Here is a 17,955-nt window from a genome sequence, read left to right as displayed (position 1 = left end):
GAAAGGGAGAGCCCCCTCAATTCACCGGGAGCTCAGGTGCCTCCCCACCCCAGGCACGGGACACCCCTCCCCCGCCACCCCCCTCCCCCCCTCTGACATCCTGTCTACCGGGCCCTTTCCCTTCTAAGACACTGGGGGCAGGGAGAGGTGAGCGGACCAGGTGTGGACAATGGGCAGTGAGCCTGGGGATGGCCCCTTCTCCCACCCAGGGTTCCCGGGTCCTGAGGGTGCCCCTCCTGGGACAGTTGATCGCCCTGCCTCCAACAAACCCATGCCCTCCCTGGCTTCTCCCAACCCCACAGAGGAGCCAAGTGCAGGCAACCTGGCTTTCAACTGACTTTATTATTCTGTAAATGTGAATTTTACAAAGCGCTTTACAATGAACGATCACATCCTTTTGTTTGTTTGTAACGGATTTCCACTTCCTGGATCGGCTCTGAGCACACTGCAAGCCTTCTGGTTCCTGGTCGCTGGTGGACGTTGTGTCCTCTGAGTTATGATAGGGTGTCAGCCGTGGCGAAAAAGCAACAGTCTGAATTCTGCCAAGTAGCAGCACGAAAGAGAGGGAGGCGCAGGAGGAACAAACAGAGGTTTCCTCCTTCTTTAAAAAAAAAGAAAAAAAACAAGAAGAAAAAAAAAAGCCAGTCTCTTCTGAGGCTGAAATGGAACTCAGTGTTACTGTGAAACAGGCCTCCTATACAGCACAGGACAATTTATTTATTGATTTTTAACAGTCGTGAGTTACAGTACTACTTAACCCCTCCACGGACTCTTTTTAACAACAACCGTCTCCTTTTCAAAAGTCCCTTTTCTTTCCCCAAAACAGTCCGTCCAAAGGATGAATGGTCTATTTGCACCCAATGCCATTCAAATGTTCAAGTCAAAAATATTTATACGGTTTATATTTAGTTTTTATTATTTTTCGTCTGCTAAAAATAGTATTGCAAGTTTTGGCTTCTTTTGACATAAAAATGACAACCATGTGCGAAACGCTAACGAAGAAGCATCGATCAGAATCCAAGCGGGCTGTCCAACCTGAATGCTTTAGATGGGCGCTGCGTCAGATTCCTTTTTGTTTTCTCAAAGAAACAGAACAAAACAAACAAAAACCAAAAACCTTTGCCAGGTTAGAAACACCTTGCACCCCCCCCACCCCCCCCATGGCCTCTGGCCGCTGGCGGGTGACACGCCCGGAGCTGGCTGGCTGACATAAACACAAATGTATGCAGCAGCAACATTCAGAAACAGTAGTTAAAGCTCAAGACGGCTCTGAGCTCTCAATTCTGCGTTTAGGATTTTCTGCTGGCAGAGAGGCAGGCAGAGGTTTTCTCTGAGTTTTCAGGTGGTTAATGGGCCATAGGTCTTTTTTGACTTGCAGCAGAGTATTTCCATAAAGATAACCCGGTGGAGGGGAATCTAAGCCATCCACGGCAGGGGGGTGGCATGCACCCAGCCCATGCTGGGAGGTTCCGGCCATCACATGGGGACAGAGTCAGGGCCGGAACCGAGCAGGCCGCTCCCAGGCTGAGCCCCTGCTTTCCTCCGTCCTCCCAGCAGAAAGGCCGCCGAGGAATGAGTTTTCATGGAGGAGAAACACGCCTGGCTCCCGGGGCCCCAGCACCCGGACAGCGGTTTTGGGGCCGCAGGCCACACGCCCAGAGGCCTCTCCCCTTGCCTCTGGTCCACATTCAAGGGCAGGGTAAGACGATCGCATCAAGTGCAAGGTTAAGCAACCACAGAGAACTCTGGGTGAGACCAGACAGTGCAGAAAGCAAGACAGGTTTCAAGTATGGAGGCCACCGGCCGGCCGGGCGGGTGGGCAGGCAGCCCCACCAAGCTCACAGTATCTGTCACATTGCGGTCCCTTCTCCTGGACCTCTGCACTCGTCCCAACTGCCTCCCGGGGCCCAGCCCGGCCACCGGGGAGGGCAGGGGTGGGGGGCGGCCGCGGAGCCCAGGCGGGCCGCCCGCCATGGCCGCTGGGACTGGCCCAGTCCTTCTCTCTCCGAAAGGCGCTGATAGACTTAACTCTGTGTAGACTCTATGTAGTATATGCGTATTGCTAATAGTCAAGCTTAGGGATAAAGGTGCGGTTATCTCATAAATACTGAGTGGCTTGTCTCTCGGTCTACAGGGGTCGGGTGTGGAGGGTCACGCTCAGGGGACAGGAATTAGTCATCTTGTAAACAGAGGAGGGGAGGGTCTGGTTCTCCTAATTGGTTTTCCTTGGGAAAAATGATCAAAAGATGCTAAGGCACTCTGGAAGGCCCCCCTGAGCCCAGGCCCGCCGCCGCCGCCCGCCCCGCGGAACATTCCGGACACCGCAGGGGAGGGAGCACCCCGGCAGATACAATCATCAGCCACGCCCGTCTGCAAACGCTCCGCCCCACGTCCACCGTGGGACACATTAGTGCAAAACGCTCGGCCTGGCCCGTCCGGAGCGCAGGAAGAGTTCAGCAGCCATTCACATTAGATTCTTATTAAAGTTTCACCTGCAGCTCTAGCCTTCCTTACCCAGAACAACGAAACAGACGGTGACTATAAACAATTAAAGGACAGAGGTCATGGGACATTGTGCTGGCCTGAGCAGCGCAGTCAGGCCTTCTCTGGGAGGCCGGCGCCCCTCCCTGTCCTGGCCTCGGAGCCGGGGAGGGCCGCCGCGCCCACGTTGGAGTGGGGGTCAAGAGGAGAGAGCAAAGCCCTTCTGTCCACAGCCAGGGTGGGCAGCCAGCCCCCGAGGGTCCCCAGGGGCTAGTCGGATAAAAGTGCAAACATGGGGTGTCGGCCCCGACGAGGGGGGCTCCACAGGGGAGCTGGTGGGGTCCGCCTCACCCACCCACACCCCCACCTAGGGGCTGTGGCCTCCTCCCAACTCCAGGAGGACTTGGTCCTGGTCCCTGGTGGGCTGTGGGCCCTGGGCTGTGCCAGCTCGCCCCCCCTGGGCCTGAGACGGAAGAGGCCTGAAGCCCCAGCAGGAAGGAGCCACAGCCCCTGGGGCAGGGACAGGCAGGTGAAGGGGCTGAGGTCAGCTCCCATGTGCCCACCCAGGGTCCTCCTAGCCCAGCCTGTGGCCATCAGACCTCTGCAGAGGGCAGGCCACCTGTCTGGCCTAGCTGGAAGAAGCACCCCTCGCCCCCCCCACCACCAAGGTCTCCTCCAAGGGCCCTCCATGAGGAAGCACGGCAGTCAGCAGGATGAGGAGCCTGGGGGGGGTTGGGGGTCAGTGCCGAAGCCCCCCTCCCATGATGCCCCCCTCCCAGCTGGGACCTGGTGGCTCAGCTTTGTGGGTTGTCGGCGGGGGTGGGTCACGCCTGCCTGGCAGGGGTCGGGGGGAAGGGAAGGTAGAGTGCAGGGAGTAGGGCTGGGGTGGGGGGCCGCTGGCCATGCCTGGGGGCCACCTGGGACTGGGTGGGGAGCGGCCCCTTGGCATCTGGATGGGAGCACTTGGGTCAGCATGTGCCCCTTCCCTCAATGAAACTTCACAGTGAGCTTTCCAGCCTCAAACCAACAAAGCCCTTGCCCCCTGACCCCCATCAATACCCCCTGCCCTGATGCATTCCAGAACCTCTGCGCCCGCAAACTGCCTCTGCTCAGGCCTGTGCCCAGCGCCCACCTACCCACAGCCTCAGAGGCCCGCGCACCCTGGGGCTCCGCGCACATGTCGGGAGCCCAGTGCCTGCCTGGCCCCCAGTTCCCTTCCTGCTCACCCTGGCTGCCCTTCCACAGGGGTGAGTGGGGCCCAGCCTGGGGTCTGGGACACGGACCCCCCAGAGCCGTAGTGGGTCGGGGCAGGGACACCCCAGCCTCTCAATATTTTTTTGCTCTTTTGGGGCTGAAAGTTTCCAAACCAAATATGAAACAGATCTGAATTACGATGAAAACGAATAAACAAGCGAGCATAAACCCAGCGTGGCTGAGGGCTGCGAGGGCTGCACCAGGGGTGGGGGCCCCTCCCCACGGGGCGGCGGGCGGCCAGGCGGGAACCAGGGGGTGCTGGGCGGCCTGGGCCCTGGCTCCCAGGTGGACTGAGGGTCCGTGGAGCCACGGGGGTCAGGCGGACGCCCCGGGCGCGGGGCAGGAGAGCAGACACAGCCAAGATCACTTCCTCTCACACACAGAGACTAGCACGGCCCACCACCAAGCCGTCACCACCGCCCTTGCACACGCTCACACACACACACGCTCTGCACACACACACCCACACCCCATACGCACGGCGGACCTGGCAGGCCTGACCCCCGAGTCTCAGGAAGAAGGTAAAACAAGGATTTGGCCCCTGGGGGCCCAGCCTTGGCCCGTGGCCCCAGAGGGGTGGGGGTGGGTCCCCGTCCCCAGGGGTGAGGACCAAGGACCCCAAAGCGCGTGTTCCCGCCCCACAGGCCCCCGGCCTCATCCCGGGCAGGGGGAGCGAGGGGCGGGGCGGGGGGGGGGTGGGAGGCCAGCAGAGCCAGGCACCGGGGCCTGGAGGCCTCTCGCCCCCTCCCCACGCAGGAGAGGGGGAGCTACAACTTGGAGACTAACCTCTCGAATATCAAAAAGGAGCCCCTGGGACCTTTCTCGCAACTAGGTCGCCAGTGGCCTAATCGTTTTACAGTATAACGAATGCATTTGTTTCCTTCATAAATTTTAAATACAAGCAGAATAAAAATCACATTTTTTTCAGGCAACAGTAGCAGTTCAGTAGGTAAGTGGCTTGATCACATTTGTCTGTATTAGTAACGCATGCAAGCAGCTTCCGTACCCGCCTGGGCGCCGGTCCGCCTGGGGCTCCTCCCTACAAGGGCCCTGCGTACGGGCCTTCCGGTCTCCTCCCCGGGGCCGGCGTGGCGGGCCGGCTGCTGCTGGCGCTGCCCTGCTCGAAGGGCTGCGGGGGGCTCTGGCCGTCGGCGGGCAGCGGCTCGGGCGCGGCCACCTCCTGGATGACCGAGCCGGCCCCGTCGGCCTCCTCGCCGGCCTCGAAGGCGGGGTTGGCGGAGGCGGCCAGGTCGACGCTCACGGCGTCAGTTCTCAGGGCCACGATGGCGGCGGCCTCGCCCCGCCGCTCGGCGTAGATGCGCTGCTCGAACACCTGCGCGGCGGCGGGCGGGAACTCGGGGTCCAGGGGCGCGCTGGCCGCCGAGGAACCCATGACCGTGCGGTACATCTCCACGCCCTCGGGCAGCATGGACTTGATCTTGGGCAGCCAGCGCTTGCGCACGCGGCGGGCGTTGGTACACATGTCCGCGGCGATGACGTTCATCTCGCTCTCCTTGAAGCTGGGGGCGAAGTTCTGACAGTACACTGCAAGGACACGGCGTAGGGGCAGGCGTGAGCGGCCACCCACCCGCAGGAATCCCAGGACCCCACCCTCCGCCTCCACAGGGGCCGTGGGCCTGAGACCCGCCTTGGGGGTGGGGGCGGTGCTCTGGGCTGGAGCAGCCACTCTGGGGCCAGTGGAGGGGGCGTATCCTCCTCCACCCTGTCCCTCCAGCAAAGGAGGCCAGGTGGCCACTCAGGCCTCTCCTGGGGCAGTTTGAAGACCAGCGGTCGGTCACCCTTCTTCCTGCTGGAGGCCCCGTCCCACTCCTCTGGGGGTGGGGTGGGGTGGGGTGGGTCTCTCTAGGCCCGAGATGGACTGAAGGGCCGGCAAGGAGTGATGAGGGGACTGGCTCATGCCTGCTTTCAGCAATATCATGTTTGACAATAACAACCTGCCCTCTCCTCCTTACTGCTCCAGAAGCCAGGAGACCCAGCTCTCCACAAACAGCAGGGAACTTGGAGGCGGGTCCCCCAGAGTGAGCCCCCCGCCCCGCCCGCCGCCACTGTGAGCCCCGCTGCGGGGCGGGCCAGCCCCACCCCACATGCCTCCTTCTCAGAGCCCTGCCAGCACCGCAGCTCTGGGATGCAATTATGGGCTGCAAAGGCCCCTCTTTGCTCTAAACAGAATTAGCCTCATGGGAGAGATTCTTTTAAGCAAGAAAACTAAGACGGTGTTTCTGGAAGACGGGATCGGCTGGTCTGGCCTGGGCCGAGCATGGGTGGCTTCTTCCCTGTCCCAGGGCAGGGGTGAGTGGGTGGGTAGCGGGTTTCGGGGATGGGGGGGGCGGCGGTCTGCCACCAAGATGGACCCGGTTCCGCCCCCACGCACCCAGAAGCGGGAGGCAGAAGCAGGCCGAGCAGATGGCAAAGGCTCAAAATAACCCCCAAATGTAAATAAGGGGTTTTGTTCAAAAAGGAAAATTAGATCTATTTCACATATTAAAATAGTTTCGCAGCTGAATTCATCACGCTTGGAAACCTACCAAGAACGTTCACACCTCGAGCCCGGGCTCCTGCGAGCTGTTCTTTTCTCCCCGTCGACCCCAAGACCAGCTCCCTCTGGGAGAAGCTGCCTTTTCCAGGCTGAGATCCAGGGGTCTGGAGCCTCCTGGAGATGCGCCCCACCCCCCAGCATTCCCCCAGTGACCCCCAGCCCTCCTCTTACGTTTCACAGCGTTCAGGACGCGGCTGTCCAGCGGCTTGCGGCTCGGGTCGCTGGTGGACGAACGGATGCCTGTGCCACAGCTGTTGGCCAGCGTGTTCCTGGCGGAGGGGTGGGCAGGGGAGGCAGAATGAGGCGGCAGCGGGAGGGGACACCCGCCCACCTGCCTGCACGCCCCACCCACGGCCTGCTGCTGGTCTTCCCGGGGGTTGGGGTGTCCCCGTGACATCAGCCAGCATGCTTCCTCACGTGGGGGGTGCTCCGCAAGCCCTCCCCGGGCCCCGGGCTAACACTGGCGTGGGGCTGGGAAGGTGCAGGCCCGCACAGCCGCGCCAAGGGGGATGAGGCTTCTGCGCCCGCCCGTGGGGCCTACCTGTCGAAGAAGGTGGCGAGGAGGCGGCGCAGGAGGACCTTGTGCTTCACTCCCGCGCACAGGTGGCAGTTCATCAGCTGCCCGCGCGTGATGTAGACGCCAGAGCCTGCGGCCGGCGGGCACAGACAGACAGGCCCTCAGCCCAGACCCAGGGCTGTAGGCCACAGCTGAGGGGGCAGGTGGGGGCGGGCGCGGCCTTCCCGACACTGACAGCAACCCCCCTCCAGGCTCGGGGACCCCAGGGTGCCCCAGGCTGTCCCTGCTCCCTCGGGGCCCTGTCTCCAGGAGGAGGCCGCCTTGGTCACTCGCTTCCCTGGGGCGGTCCCCAAACTGCCTTCCTGCCCTCAGGGGAACGGCCCTGGGTGTGGGTTTGGGTAAACCCCTGTCTCACCTCTCAGTTGCTCCCCGATCAAAGAGCTGCGGGCAGGGGTGGGAGGTGCAATCTTGGAGCTCAGGGAGGGGCTCCCCGGCCCAGCACTGACCCTCCCTCCGGCCCAGCGCAGAGGCAGGACCACACACCCTGCAGTGCTGTTCGCCCCACGGAGCCCGGTCAGACTGGGCCCGCCCAGGGCTCGGCCAACGAAGGGCAGGGATGACTGCAGGCTCGGGCTGCCGGAGCCCGGGTTCACCCCGGATGGTTCACCCCGGATGCTGCCCGAGGCGAAAGGAGCTTAGGCCAGAGGCAGTGTCCCCAGCTGGGAGCTGCAGGTGTGAAGAATGCAGAAGGGCAGGGAAGCTCGGGGCACGGGGTGCAGGGAGCCTCCAGGGCCTCCTCGGGCCTTTGTCTACGATCTGACTTTTTACAGAGCACGCACTGAAGCACCTTAAGTGAAAAGCAGGAACAAGGCAGCACTCCCTTCTGCGGGGGTGGAGCGGAAGGCGCGAGGACACCCTGGGGAGACGTGACACACCAGCTCAGGGGGTGGGGGGGCCTTCCCTGGCTTCACGCTTTGTCCCCACTACAAGCCAGGTCTCCAGGGAAGCCCGCAGCCACGGGGCCAAGAAGCATGTGGCTGATGCTGGATGCAGGCCTCCAGTGGGCGCCCAGGCCAAGACACAGCAAGTGTCCCCAAGGGCCTCACCACCCCCAGGGCCTGCAGAGCCTCAAACCCAACAGCAAGACGGGTCACCCTGAGCCACATGGGCCGGACAGCTGCCTCGCGGCGGGGACATCTGTAAAGGGGGGACCAGCAGGAGGCGTGGGGCTCGGGTGGGACACAGCCAGGGAAGGTGGCTGGCCCGCACCCCTCCGCAGCCCAAACAGGCCTCCCTGGGGACCATGCCCACCCCCAGGGCTCTGAGGAACCTGCCCACTCTCAGAATCCATCCCAGTCCAATGCTGACAGTCCTGGAACTCAGGAGCTGGGCCCTTGCTGGAACGGTAACAATGGGCATGGGGGCAGGGCGCATGGGGTATGGCCGGGGGCACCCTCACCCCACCCAGGCCCGTCCAGACCAGCCAACACCTCCTGGTGACTCTCCTGTCGGCTAAAAAGGCCAGGCGGCCTGCTGAGGTGGGGTTCGAGCAGTAAGGACGTCTCGGGCAGAAAAGCCCCACAAAGCTGCCCAGGAGCGGCAGGCAGGGTGCTGGACAGGAGTGGGGGCCCAGTGGCCCATGAAGTCTCATCTCTGCTGGACAGCCTTAAACATCTGCAAGGAGGGATGTCCCTGGCCACCCACTGGTTAGGACTCTGAGCTCCATAGTCAGGAAACTAAGATCCTACAAGACTTGTGGCTTGGCCGGGGGTGGGGGGCTGGGGGCGGTGGAATCTACAAGGAGCTGTGAGGCCCAGTGAATTCCAACATTGAGAAGATAAATATTTCCAACAGGCACCAGCCCTAATGGGCTTTGGACCCCACTGTGCTGTTTGTTTTTATAGAAGAAGCGAGTCCATTTAGGAGCCGCTGCGTGGAAGCTGGCGACTCTGCCCCTTGAACATGGCATCTGGACGCTCAGGGGAGCTGGGGAGGGTGGAGGTGGCAAACTGTACGGGACTTGGTTTTAGCCACGACCTAAATTAAAACACAGTCATGATTGCGGCCCCTGCCAATCAGAAGCTCGACCAGCCCAGGGGATTCAATTAAAATGCTAAATTAATTCAATTGAATAACTCCTCTTCGTGACACAGTCTTCTAAAAGGAAATTAAGAGGAAATTTAAGACGTTCTTTTTGTTTGCTTGTTTGACTGATTGGTGATGAGTAGTGTTCACAGCTCCGAAGAAGAAACAAAAGGGAAGGGGCTCTGCACACAACAGACGCGGTGGGGCGGGGCCTCACCTGCCACAAGCTCCAGCTTCTCGCCAGGGTCCCCCTCGGAGTAGAGCTTGGGGTGGCAGCGGTACCCGATCTGGCTGATGAGGCTGGCGGGCAGGGCCACCAGGTCGCGGCGGATCAGGACGCAGGAGCGGCTCTCCAGCGGCACCGGCTCCGGCTTCTCTTGCACTGTGGACGCAGGACCGCCCGGTCAGGGGCGTCCTGGCCGAGCCCTGGGGCCACAGACCGGGAGATCGGCCCTCCTCCACCCAGGCCCGCGTGAGGGCTGCTCTGCGCTCATCCTCCCCACCAACCAGCTGCTGCCCCCGCGGGAGAGCCCAAGAGAGTAGACAGAGCAGGTGGGGGGATGCCCAGTCCGGCCCAGGAGGCTTCCGGGGCAGGGGGATGTCCGCTAGGCCTTGGGGGACAGCCCAGTAGAGGCGGAGCGGCCGCCTCTGCTGGGGGAGCGAAGGCTCGGGGAGGGGACAGACCTCGTCCTGTCAGCCCTCCACCCAGCCGCTCCTCACAGCAGCCCCATGCCACACAGCCCCTCTGCCAGTGGGCACTGCGCCCTCTGCTCCTGGCCAAGAGTGGCTCCATCAGTACCATCCAGCAGTGAAGCCAGGGGTGGCAGAGCCAGGCAGGGCAGACGCCGTGTCTCCACAGCCGGCTCCAAGCCTCTGAGCCTTCAGGGAATGTTCCTGACAGATCACCACTCGGGGGGTTCTCAGGGACCCCCAGTTGTGCCAGAACTGCAGCCGTGATGGGGCGGCAGGCGTGGGGGAGGTCCCCCGATGCTCCCCTGCTTGAACCCCACCCTGAGCTCAAGCACGCCCTGCCGCCATGCCAGGCCAGCCTCCCAACCACCCCCCTACTCTCCCGTCCCCTGCAGGGTCTCTTGAGGCCTGGGTGGGGTTTCCTCTAGTGCTTGGGATGGAGGGGCGGGTCCTTCGGGCACTTGGTGGGCACCCAGCACACCCCTGTGCCTCACCAGGTGTTGGGAGGCTGAGGGGGAAGCCGAGGGCCGGCCCCCTGCCCACCGGAGTGCCCAGCCAGCAGCGAAGGCAGGGTGAGGGCAGAGCCCACATGGAGGACTCCACTATGGACAGGACTCCCCCCTCGCCAGGCTCCATGCCCCAGCACCCTTCAAGCAGGCCCCCAGTTCTTGCCCCCTGCCCGTCCCCCTCTCCCCCATGTCCCCCTTCTCTGCGATGCTCCTGCCCCATTTTCCTGCCTGGCACCAATTCCCCCGCGCAGCAATGCAGGCCCAGGCCTCTCAGCAGGATCAGCGAGAGGCCCGTACCCAGCAAGCCTCCACCCAGACCTGCAGACTGGCACCTTCACCCCGGCTCACGCTTGCAATCGGACATCAGCCTACCCTCTTCACCCTGCTGCCCCGGCCAGACAGGGCAGGGCCAGTGCCTGCCTCGTCTGTGCACACGGGCGCACCCGGTCACTCCCGGGAGGGCCACTGCCCCGGCAGCTGTGTGGGTGAGAAGCCCAGCTGCTCTGGGGCAGGCCGCCACACACCTGGCCGCGCAGCACGGCCTGCCAGGGGAGCCCAGGGCCCAACCCCTCACCCACCCGGCACCCAGGCAATGTCTGCAGGTTGGATAGGGCCCCAGGCTGCTCTGATGGACGCCGGGTGGGTCTTCCCTGCTGAGAGCAGTGGCTCTCGTCAGCAGCCTTGGTGAGTCCTGGGCAGGGCAGGAGGACGCAGCTTGTCAGACCCACCAGGACTTGGACAGCCGGGGGGTGGGGGTCAAGGACACTAGGGGCCGAGGCCTGGCTGGATGCTCTCCTCCAGGGAGGGGCTCAGGGGCGGAGTCTGTTGGGGAGGTGCCACAACCACTCCCAGAGGGTCAGAGGCAGCCCCTTGGGCTGGCCAGTGCCCCCTGCCCTCTGTACTGTGACACCCCCTTGGGGTCACAGGGCAATTCAGCATGGACACCTGAGCCTGGGGAGGGGGGAGACCAAGTGGGGCTGGGAGAAGGACCTGGAAGCCACACGGGGGCTGCTGTAAAGGGGCTTTGGGAGGGGTGGTGGCAAGGAAGGGTCGCAGCCCCAGAGCTGGAGCAGGCGAGCGTGCATTAGCCCCAGGTTATCTCTGCACCAAGCTCTCGTAGGCGAAGGGTCAGGGCGACCCAGGCCCTGGGGAACCAGCATTCTGCCAACCACAGGGCGAGTCCCACGGGGTAAGGTAGGGTGGTCAGTCCCATCCCTGAGGATGGGCTGGGGACCCACCTGCTGCTCTCGCTGCCTCACCCAGGGTCTGGGATCACTCGCGCTGGAGTCACCCTCAATTTCCAGCAGGGTCCCCCGGGGGCCCCTCTACCGTGTCCCCACAGAGCTCAGCCCTTCCTGGGGAGGCGCTTGACAACGTGCACAGGGTGAGCATGGTACCCAGTGCCTTCGGCCCGGAAGGGGCCAACTCTAGGATGAAGGAGGGAGCCTCCCGGGAGCTCAGATCAGGGCAGAAGCCAGAAGGGTGGCCACTCTGGGGGTCGGGCAGCATCTCCCACCTGGCATGTTTGGGGAATGCTGGGCGGGGGTGGGGGGGCGGTGTGTCGGGCAGAACGGCAGAGAGCCGTCAGAATCTTCCAAACCTGGAATTACCCAGGGGCTTGGGGAGCACAGGAAAAACAACCCGGATGATATTTTAAAACATAATTACTCAGCCCGCCACCCCCCACCCCAGCCCGCTGTGATTACGCTCACAGACTCGGAGCAGAGTGCCAGCGCTGGCGCCGCGGCATTTACATAAAGAGCGCTCGCCAGCAGAAATAATCCCATCCACAACCCTCGGCCTCGATGTTTCTCCAAACAGCAGAAGTTGTTTGTGCTCCACACGCTCCCCACCACCAACCCAGCCCGGCTCCCTAAGAGCCAGAGGCTGTCAGATCCAGAACAACCAAAAGAGCCTCTTCTATTTCTGCTCCGGCACGTGCCGGATACTGCGCCAGCTAAAAATACCCCCCTGAGCGGCGGCGCATCTGGAAAGGTGCTCCGACTGCTCCGCACACCCCTGGCCCTAAACTACCCTCTGCCGGGTCAGAGCCGAGCCTCTAGCAGCCTCCGTCCTGGGAGGGGGTGTCGAGTCACAGAGAGGCTCCAGGAACCCAGGAGAGCCTGTGCACCGGGGCCCAGTGGCGAGGCCCCTCGAGCACCCCTGGTGGCCTCTGGCGGGTCATACAGTGCCTAACGGCAACAGCAGTGGGAGGCGCCTCAGTGGGCTGTGCGCAGGGGTCACACCCAGGCTCCCCCTGCACTGGGGTGGGGGGACCTGCCGGCCTCCTGCTGCCCCAAGACCCGGGCAGCTGCCTGCAGTGTCAGTGGCCCCGAGTCCACCCCTTTATGATGCTGCTTTCTAGGGTCATGGGCTCCAAATATTTAGCCCTGTGAAATCCGGTGGGAAGCATGTGAAAGCCAGTAGCCGCTTGCACGGGGAGGTGAGCGGGTGAGTCATGGCCATAAAGGTCTCGATGGAATGATCTGGAACAGAAGCTCACCTGGGCAAAGGGGCAGCAGAATCGAGGCCTTGGGGCTGGAGAGAACACCAATGTGTCCATGGGGTGGGCGGGGGACCCTGCGGGGGGAAGAGGGGTCCCTGCGGTGCCCTCAAGACTCTGCTGCCCACCTGCCCAGGACACTGCCTAAACCCAAAGAGGGGAGAGACGTCACGCGAGCGAGGTGACACGGACGGCACAGCCTGCATGACGCACTCGTGTGAGGCCCTGGGGCTGAGGGAGGGGAAGGGGTGGGTGTCCAGTGGGGACAGAGCTTTGGCTTGTGAAGAAGATGGTGGCGATGGCCACACACGTGAACGCACGTGGCTCTGTGCACTCAGAAGTGGTTCCAACAGTAAATCTCCTCTTAGGTACACTCTACCACAATAAAGACACTGTTTCAAAGGAATGAATGGAAGGAGGGAACTGGGAGCATCACGCTGCCCGCAGCCCCAAACGTCCTCCACCTCCTGCGGGTCACGGGCAGGGAACCTGAAGCACGTGCTGGGCCCTCTGCAGGGGCAACACACAGCAAGGCGCCCGCCCCCAGGGTGCCATCGTGTCCAGGAGGCTCAGTGGGGCCCTGTTCTCGTCCCCAAGCACGGGTGCGTCCGGGCGTCACCATCGGAGCCCCACCAACGCCGTGACCACCGGCAGGTGCCCAGGCTGCCCTGGTCCCGCCACTGGGGACTTTGTTGAGATGGGGTGGGGTGGGGAAGGGGCAGAGAAGGTGATGCCCACTCCACAAAAGTGTATGCCATTTGTTCAGATGGTAGAATAAGAAACTGAGCCCCTAGTCCTTCCTGATACAGAAAAATACAACTGAAAACCAAACGGAAAGAACACAGCCCTACACGACCTGATGCTGGCGGTGACCAAGCCTGCCAGACACAGCGTGGCCCGGAGCCAGACCCACGCGAGCGCGCTCAGCCAATCCGTGACAGCGGTGCACAGGGGTCTGGTGGGGAGGCGACAGGCTCCCAACAAGGGCCACGCGCGAGTCACACGCAGGCGAAGCCAAGCCGAACGCCCACAGGCCCAACCAGCACCTTGTGTGAAGTTGAACCCAAGTGGGCTGCAGACCTAAACATAAACACAAACCTATAGAACTTTCAGCAACAAATCTGCGATCTTGGGTTTAGCTAAAAGCCTAGACAGAACCCCAAAAGCACAATCACTAAAAGAAGTTAAATAAGAAACTAAACACCATTACAATGAAACAAAACTTGTTGTCTACAAAAGATGACCAAGGCAAGATCTGCAAAGCACGTGCCTGACAGAGAAAAACCCTAGGGAAGACAAGGGAAACTCAACCGGAGCAGGGCGAACAATCCCACTTTAAAAACGGGCAGAAGAGCTGAACAGATACGTTAGCAGAGAGCACACAGACAGAGAATCAGCGCAAGAAAAGACGCTCATCACGAGCCCTTAGAAAAACGGAAATTAAAGCCACGCGGAGACAACACTCCTCGAGGTTCGGACAGCTTGGCAGGACCCAAGCACAGCGCACCCAGTGCGGACCCAGGGCCCCTGGCACAGTCACGCCACCCGCCTGCCCGTCCACGGGAACAAGACGGCACAGGCCGCGGGGAACCACGAGGCCATTTGCTACAAAGTTAGACGTGTGCGGTGCTGAGCCAGCACTCCGCTTCCAGGTGTTTACCCAGGAGAAGAGAGAGAGATGAGCGCAAGCCTGTGCAGTAATGCCCGCACAGCTCTGTCCACAGACGCCAACTGGAAACACCCAACATCCCGCATCAGGGGAAGGGGCAGCCGGGGAGCCGTCCACACGACGGTCACCATGGGGCCACGAGGTACCAGTGGTTGGTGCACAGTTTGGACGGATCCCAGGCTTGCTGCGCCCAGCGGAGAAGCAGTGTCCAGGGTTATCTCCAGGGTGGGTCCACGTGGAGGACACGGCCAAAGACACAGCCAGCACCGGGGTGAACAGAGGAGGGGGCTGCCAGGCCGTGGGGTCGGGGTGGTCATCAGAGCAGCGTGGGTGAGCCCTGGGGCCCTGGAGGCTGGTTGACAGAGCTCTTCTGGGTGGTGGACGCTCAGGTCACACCACCCGGTGCCCAGGAGGCCACCCAGCCCCCTCTGCTCAGCTCCAGGTGGCTTCCACTCACGACAAACACACCACAGGTGGGCAATCTGGCTTGTCCCTGCAGCTGCCAGCTCGGTGCCAACTAGACCCGCAGTTTTGAAAGGGCCACACCTGTGATGGACATCGTGCGCTGGACACCCCTGTCAGCCTCCTCGGAACAGGGCAGGTGGGTTTCCTGCAGGTACATGCAGGCCCAGGCAGGAGGGATGGGTGAGCATCCGCAGCCATCGTCCTGCCTTTACGTGCCTCCTACGTAACCGTGACGCACCACAGACAGTAAGACGCATCTTGTTTCTTGGATCTAAAACTTCGGGGGGAGGATGCATCCAAGAACCAGCGCAATTTGGCACATGGGGTAAAAAAAAGTAGCAAGAGCCTAGAAAGAAAGAAAAATAAAGGTGGAAACAGAAATTCGAGGCCAAGGCTGGGGAGGACCTATGTGCAAACCCTGGCCAGCAGACCCCCGGAAGCGGGGTCACAAAGGGACCCATGTGGGTCTCGGGGGCCCCGTGCTCAGGAAGTTCCGGGCTCGGCTGCTGGGAAGACGTGGGGGTTGCAGAGGCCTGTCCCTGGCCTGGCGACTGGCCCCTCTGGGACAGCTCGGAAGCCTGACACTCCCCCTGGGCAGCTCCACACCCTACTTGGCCCGCCCCACTCAGACCTGGGTTCCGTTTGCTGTTTTTTGCGTCCTGTGTCCGAGTCTGGCCCTGGGAGACCCCAGCGGTCCCATCTGGCCTCCCACCCCACCCCGAGAGAGTCCAGCAGCTTCTCCCACCGCCACTCTGACCGCGTGCCTCTTCTGTTCCCCATCCTTCCATCCAGTGCTGACCTAGAGAGGCTCGCAGGCCTGCTGCCCGCCCGTGGACGCCAGGCTGACTGGGGACGCTGCTGGGGACCAGAGTGGGAGGCGCGGGGCCCTGAGGGTGGGTGGCTTTCCACTGCGTGATCGTTCTGCCCTCCTCAAGGGAGCCAGCACAGGCACTCCCCCAGTGGTCCAGCGGCTCCCAGTGCTGGGGGCCCGGGTCCTATCCCTGACTGGGAACTAAGATTCTGCACGCCGCACAGCACGGCCAAGAAGGACACAGAGGAAGCTGCCTGGTAGAGATGGTCACACTAAGTCAGTCGGACAAAGACAGATATCAGATGACATCATTCACACGCAGAATCTTAAAAAACCACACAAACGGACTCACAGACACAGAACACAAGCTTGTGGTTACAGAGGGGAGGGATACATCAGGCGCTTGGGATTAACATATACACAGTTCTCTATACAAAGCAGATAAGCAACAGGGACCTACCACATAGGAGAGGGAACTCCACTCAGAGCTCTGTAATGAGCCAAAGTGGGAAAAGCTTTTGAAAAAGAACAGACACCCGTGTGTTGTGCAATGAATCACTCAGCTGTGCACTGGAAACTGACATAACATTACAAATCGGACGGAGGACAGTGGCTGCCCCGCGGGGTGGGGTGGGGGGGAACTGCTGGGAGCAGCAAGCCCAAGGAGGGGGCCAGCAGCAGGGGCCCAGCAGACAGACAGAGGGGTCGAGAGCCTGCAGGGTCCCGGCCAGGAGCCGGCACCTGGACACAGCTTCCCAAGTTCTCTTCGATGTATCTGCCAACCGCTAAGTAGCACACGTGTAGGACCAGAGGCAGAAAAGCTATTGCCAAGAAACGGAAAAACAACTTAAGTCGGGAATGTGGTGTCCCACGTGTGAGCTAGACAAGCATCGGATCTGAGGGCCTGCAGAGGAGGCGGTGCTCGGGGGAAACACCAAGGACTTCACCAAGACCCGGGGGCAGCCAGGGCCCACGAGCAGCGCGGCCAGGAGCGCCCCGCCTGACTTGCTCCAGCAGGTCACATCACTTCCTGACAAACCCGAGGGTCTCTCGCGAAGGACTCTAAAGACAGGTCCCACATCCTCTGAGGAGCAGCTCTGCTTAGAGCTTCCAAAATGTATTCACACATCGTGAAGCATTCCATAAAAAATCACCAGGGGGACTTCATGGTGGTCCAGTGGTTAAGATCCCGCCTGCCAATGCAGGAGACGCAGGTTCAATCTCTGATCCGAGAAATCCCACACGCTGTGGCGCCACAACTACTGAAGCCCCTGAGAAGCCCCCACTGCAACTAGAGAACGCCCGTGAGCGGCGACAAAGACCCGGCGCAGTCAAAAACGAGTGATTAAGAAAAAACTCACCAACTACAAAAAGACATCTGATCAGACCCACAGGCGATCTGTAACAGAATACAGGCAGATTCTGTCCTTCAAATAATCTCTCTTCATTTGTGCAAGGAATGGACAAGACGGAGAATTTCACCAGAAAACTAGAATCAGTAAAAAGAATCTAATGCTAGAAAGATGATTGGTTCAGGAGTAAATTAAACAGGGCAGATGAGAAGATTGGTGAGCCGGAAAATAACTCAATCCAAAACATCCAGATGGTAGCTGCAGAAGAAAAAAGGAATAGAAAAGTCGTGAAACAGAACAAAGGTTACGTGGAATTCACAGGACGCGGTGAACGCACAACACTCGTGTCCCGGGAGCCCCGGGAGGAGGGTGGGTGCACGTGGGGAGGTACCATGACCGAGAATTTCAAACTGATCAAAGACATGAAGTCACGTGAAAGACAGTGACCCTTGGAACTTCCCCAGGGGTCCAGTGGTTGGCTTCACCCTCCAGGGCAGGCAGCGGGGGTTCAATCCCTGGCAGGGGAGCTAGGATCTCACATGCCTCACGGTCAGAAAACCAAAATACAGAACTGAAGCACTGTTGTAAAAAATTCAATAAAGACTTTTTAAAAACGGTCCACATTAGAAAACAACAACAACAAAAAAAAAACTGATCCCAGACAGAGGGTAACACAGGAAGACGTGGAAAAAATAAATGTGCAGGTAAGTATAAACACAGGTATTTAAAACAGCAATGACAAAGGGTGCAGCTAAAAACATGCAAACACTCTCACCCCTACCCAGTATGACAGGGGGCCACAAAGGAGGCGAAAGTCGTGGAGGTCTTGGCAAGCACTAGAGGGGACGGTCCCTGAAGGAAGGCTCTGAGTCAAGATGACCTCCGACCCTTAAGAGACCAGCTGTTGTTTATGTGCTAAGTTGCGCCTCACTCTCTGTGACCCCATGGGCTGCAGTTTGTCTGCTAATCTCTAAGGACTTCCCAGATGTTCAGCTCAGTTCAGTTGCTCAGTTGTGTCTGACGGTGGACTGCAGCACGCCAGGCCTCCCTGTCCATCACCAA

General features: G+C 60.8%; 1 protein-coding gene across 1 annotated transcript in view; it reads right to left on the bottom strand.

Moving 5' to 3' along the window:
• Positions 1-4,774: 4,774 nt before the first annotated feature.
• Positions 4,775-17,955, bottom strand: part of NACC2 (NACC family member 2) — a 76,421-nt gene continuing 63,240 nt past the window's right edge. Inside the window, exons 3-6 of the mRNA XM_068985677.1 lie at positions 9,112-9,276; positions 6,834-6,939; positions 6,464-6,561; positions 4,775-5,280 (exon numbers count right to left, since the gene is read on the bottom strand). Coding sequence (XP_068841778.1) covers positions 4,775-5,280; positions 6,464-6,561; positions 6,834-6,939; positions 9,112-9,276 — 875 coding nt within the window. The remainder of the gene's footprint in view (positions 5,281-6,463; positions 6,562-6,833; positions 6,940-9,111; positions 9,277-17,955) is intronic.

Source organism: Capricornis sumatraensis, chromosome 1 (genome assembly GCF_032405125.1).
Source record: "Capricornis sumatraensis isolate serow.1 chromosome 1, serow.2, whole genome shotgun sequence".
Taxonomy (NCBI): Eukaryota; Metazoa; Chordata; class Mammalia; order Artiodactyla; family Bovidae; genus Capricornis; species Capricornis sumatraensis.
Note: the sequence above shows the minus strand (reverse complement) of the source record. Positions and strands in the feature narration are given on the sequence as shown.